General features: G+C 37.9%; 1 protein-coding gene across 1 annotated transcript in view; it reads left to right on the top strand.

Moving 5' to 3' along the window:
* The window catches only part of LOC106875714 (tRNA-dihydrouridine(20) synthase [NAD(P)+]-like), a 61,861-nt gene that overhangs the window by 18,280 nt on the left and 38,353 nt on the right, over positions 1-5,228 (top strand). The window contains exons 4-5 of the mRNA XM_052966773.1: positions 194-285; positions 4,734-4,777. Coding sequence (XP_052822733.1) covers positions 194-285; positions 4,734-4,777 — 136 coding nt within the window. The remainder of the gene's footprint in view (positions 1-193; positions 286-4,733; positions 4,778-5,228) is intronic.

The following is a 5,228-nucleotide window of genomic DNA, read 5'->3' as shown; positions in this document are numbered from 1 at the left end:
TATATATATATATATATATATATATATATATATATATATGTGTGTGTGTGTGTGTGTGTGTGTGTGTGTGTATATATACACATGTATACATTAGTTTTGGGTTCTAGAAAATTGCAAAATTTTATAAGAAGCCTCTCATCAATGAATTGCCAATTTTTAATTGATAATGAAAGAAGTTAATGTTATGTTTCAGAAACGTTGGGAACTTTGGATTTTACTTTATCTGATGGCACTGTTGTATTTCGTACCTGCAACCGAGAGAAATCCAAAGTCATTTTCCAGTTGGTATGAATATTTACATTTCATTTTCTCTGCTTTTAAGATTTGTTGCTGGATAAACTTTTAAATATATTATTGCTATAAGAACTTTCACCTAAGATATCCTTCTCAACCACATAAATTAAAGAGAGTGTGTAGATATTTGATGTTAGGGAAATATTGGTTCCTAATTTTGGCACAAGGCCAGCAATTTTGGGGAAAGGAGTAAGTCAGTTACATTGGCCCATATACTCAACTGGTACTTATTTTAGCAACCCCGAGAGGATGAAAGTCAAAGTCGACCTTAGCAGAATTTAAAACCAGAACATAGCAATGGGTAAAATACTGCTAAGCATTTTGTCTGGTGTGCTAACAATTCTGCCAGCTTGCTGCCTTAAATTTAGCTAAAATATTAGCCTTATACTGTTGTGACAACTCAAGTCTAGTAAGCCTCAAAGTCTAGTAAGCATTAATATGAAGTGACTAACACATAAGATCAGTGAAGTTTCATAATGTACGTATTGCTCCTACCCTTCTTGCTATCCTTTTTTCATACCACCCACCTTTTCTTTATAGTTTTCATCCACCTTCCCACTGCTTTCATTACCCACTAACTGACCTCAATTCCCTCTGATAACTGCTTCAATTCAGAGATTCAAGGATTGTTGGTCTACAGTCCTGCTTTTCATATACTAGCCACCTGGACCACCACAGCTAAAATAGTACAATACCATCATCATATTATATCATTTTAAGGACAATGAACAGTGTCTCATCTTTTTATAATGACATTTTTCTAAAAAAAAACATATAAATCTATTTATCAATGAAAGATATATTCACAACAAACTTGCAAAGATGGTATTAAAAATATATAAAGCCAAAATTGTAATAAAATAAAATAAAAATAAAAAACAGGCATAGCTGTGTGGTAAGAAGCTTGCTTCTGGACCACATGGTTCCAGGTTCAGTCACACTGCAGGGTACCTTGAGCAAGTGTCTTCTACTACAGCCTCAGACCAACCAAAGCCTTGTGAGTGAATTTGGTTAATGGAAACTGAAAGAAGCCCATCATATATATATATATGGTGAACTCTCTTGTTGTGAACAACAAATGAGGGTTCAATAAAATAAAAGCGTTAATCATGTTCTATGGACACAAATGTGTCTCTTGAGGCCTGCTGGTGCCTTGCAAACCTTTTGGCAAATGGAACAAGTGGAGGATTCAGTTTACTTGAGTGCTTGTGAATCATTTACTATGTTTTCTCGAATGGAAGGCTAGGCCTACTTTGCTTTGTGCCACAAAACCACAATGACAGGTTAGATTTCCATGTCTGTGTCTGTGTGTCTTTGTGTCTGTCTGTGCCCACCACCGCTTGACAACTGGCGTTGGTGTGTTTACATCCCCGTAATCTAGTGGTTCAACCAAAGGGATCAATAGAATAAGCACTAGGCTTTAAAAAATAAGTCCTTGGGTTGATTCGTTTGACTAAAAAGCCCTTCAAGGCAGTGCCCCAGTATGGCCGCTGTCAAATGACTGAAACAAGTAAAAGATGAAAAATTTGAAAAATAATTTAAATGCTGAAAGGACTTCTGAATTACCATGTATATTAATTAATATTATTTCAATGAAGAGTTTTCTAGTGGAGAAAACATTTGTGCATTACTTTGATCTCATTTCCAGTAATTTCTGTTTTTTTCACCAATAAGAGGATCTTTGTTACCTGCTCCATTTATTTATATCTAAGAATGTAATGTACAAGGAGGTGCTGAAAAGTTCCTGGTTTTAAAGGCATCGCAAAAGGTCTGGCTGGAGGCCAAACCTTCTAAGTTCTTTTATGGGGCTTAGAAGAACTGAAAGACTGCTGTAATAAGTGTGTAAATCTGAGAGGGAAATATGCTACATAAAATCATAATTAACTGATCCTCCTGTATTTTCCTTTACCCAAAGCCAGGAACTTTTCAGCACCCCCTCATAATGTACAGGATCATGGCTCAGTTATACTTATTAAATAGGCACTAGTGTGATTGTGGTTGATAAGCTTGCTTCCTAATCGTGTGGTCTTAGGTTCGGCCCCACTATGTGACACTTTGGATGAGTATCTTTTACTATAGCCCCTGGTCAACCAAAACCTTGTAAGTGGATTTGGTTGAGGAAAACGGAAAGAAGCTTGTCACAACACACACACACACACACACACACACACACATATATATATATATATATATATATATATATATATGTATGTATGTTATCTCTCCTGTCAGTGTATAGACATGTGCTTCCTTATTTCTAGCAATGTAGGTGCTACCCCTGCATCATCTGTCACAGTGACAATTGAATTTTTCCTTTTTGATTTTATATTCATTATTTTATATATATGTATATCATCATCATCACCATGCTGGCATGGGTATATTGGATTTTGTCCCTAATATTATTATATATATAGATAGATAGATATGTATGTGTGTATACCCTTGTTTTGATATCATGTGATGACTAGTAGACAATTCTCACCATAATACAAGCTATGTTGTTCATTTCCAATCTTCCATGAAAATCATGTCACATGTCTGGCCATGGAAAAATATTACTTCGCTTGTTAGGTCATGAGTTCAATTCCCGGCGACGCATTGCGTCCTTGAGTAAGACACTTTATTTCATGTTGCTCCAGTCCACTCACCTGGCAAAAATGAGTAGTACCTGTATTTCAAAGAGCCGGCCTTGTCACATTTTGTGTCACGCTGAATCTCCCTGAGAACTACGTTAGGGGTACACGTGTCTGTGAATTACTCAGTCACTTGCATGTTAATTTCACAAGCAAGCTGTTCTGTTGATTGTATCAGCTGGGACCCTCGTCGTCGTAACCAGCAGAGTGCTCCTTTATTACTTCGCTTGATAACAGATGAGGGTTAGCAACAGGAAGGGCACCCAACTGTAGAAAACTTTCCCCAACAAATTCTGGCCTGATCCATGCAACCACGGAAAAATGGACATTAAATGATTATTATTATTATTATTATTAATAATAATAATAAGCAATTCTATATTATTTCAAAAAGAGATGAAGTTTGTATCTATTTCTCCTTTTTAATGTTCAACAAATGTCTTAATTGAAAAATTATATTTGAGTCTGCTGTTAATGTATGTAGTGATGATAATTGTATTAAGATCAACCAATGCCAATATTGAAGCTGTTCCTTATTTTATTTGGAGCATAGTGGAGCTGCAGACTGGAAATATATTCTTGTGCTAAATCACATTTCTGCCTGTTATTATCATCATCATTTTAATGTCCACTTTTCCATGTTTGCTTGGATCAAGTGGAATTTGCTGTGGCAGGATGCCCTTCTTGTTGCCAACTCTCACCTGTTTCCAAGCAGGAAATATGCTGTGCATGAGAAGACCCAGCAAGCCAAGTGAGACCAAAATCCAAGGCCTCTGTCAGGGATGTAGCCAGCCCACTTACACGTAATATTCCTTCATTGGACACTAAATTCCGCTTGCGAAGACCTGTTCAGGCAAGTGAAATCGAAATCGAACTAAATTTGTAGGAATACTAAACTCGGCTTGCGAAGACCTGTTGGGGCAAGCGAAAGCAAAATTGTGATGGCACCTGTACCAGTAGAGCACTAAGAGCACCGTCTGAGCGTGATCGTTGCCAGAACAACTGTCTGGCTTCCGTGCCGGTGACACGTAAATATCACCAGCGTGATCGTTACCAATGTCGCCTTCCTGGTACTTGTGCCAGTGGCACGTGAAAAGACATTCGAGCGAGATCGTTGCCAGTGCCGGTGAACTGGCTCCTGTGCAGGTGACACGTAAAATATACCATTTCGAGTGTGGCCATTGCCAGTACCGCCTGACTGGCCTTCGTGCCGGAGGCATGTAAAAGCACCCACCACACTCTCGGAGTGGTTGGCATTAAGAAGGGCATCCAGCTGTAGAAACTCTGCCAAATCAGATTGGAGCCTGGTGTCGCCTCCTGGTCCACCAGTTCTCAGTCAAATCGTCCAACCCATGCTAGCATGGAAAGCAGACGTTAAACAACGATGATGAGGATGATGATGATTAGTTAAATAAATTGCATCACTTGCATGACAGTGAAGCTAGTTTACAACTATCGCATGATGTCAAGACAAGGAGACACACAAACTCACACGTGCACACATACACGTACATGGTTATAAAGAAGCCTGTTATCTATATCTATATAGACAGTAGGTTTCTTTCACTTTCCTTCTACCAAATCCATTCACAAAGCTTTGATCAACCTAGGGTGATAATTGAAGTCACTTGTTCAAAGTACATTACAGTGGGACTGAACTTGAAACCATATGGCTGGGAAGCAAACTCCTTAACCACACAGCCATGCTTGTGCCAGTTTTTAAATTATTTGGGAAACTATCATTTATGAACAGTATCTATTGAATATAATGAATACATGTTTTCTTTCTTATTATTATTGCAGGGAACAGCGGATGCGAAACGGGCTCTTATATCTGCCAAAAAAGTGTATGTTGATATGTTTGCTATATGATTATTATTTATGGAAATTTCAGAAGATATATATGAGTAAAAGCATTTATTGCTTTTTATATTAATCTTTTATTTTATAAGCACAAGCTTTGATCAAAATTCTTGTATTAGATATTCAATTTTTTTTAATAGTTTTCTTGAAGTAAATCACCTTCAGATCATAGCTTTGATTAAGCCTACATTGTGCATGTTATCATCATCATCATCATCATCATCATCGTTTAACGTCCGCTTTCCATGCTAGCATGGGTTGGACGATTTGACTGAGGACTGGTGAAACCGGATGGCAACACCAGGCTCCAGTCTGATTTGGCAGAGTTTCTACAGCTGGATGCCCTTCCTAACGCCAACCACTCAGAGAGTGTAGTGGGTGCTTTTACGTGTCACCCGCACGAAAATGGCCACGCTCGAAATGGTGTCTTTTATG

The sequence above is a fragment of the Octopus bimaculoides genome, chromosome 3 (assembly GCF_001194135.2).
Source record: "Octopus bimaculoides isolate UCB-OBI-ISO-001 chromosome 3, ASM119413v2, whole genome shotgun sequence".
Taxonomy (NCBI): domain Eukaryota; kingdom Metazoa; phylum Mollusca; class Cephalopoda; order Octopoda; family Octopodidae; genus Octopus; species Octopus bimaculoides.
Note: the sequence above shows the minus strand (reverse complement) of the source record. Positions and strands in the feature narration are given on the sequence as shown.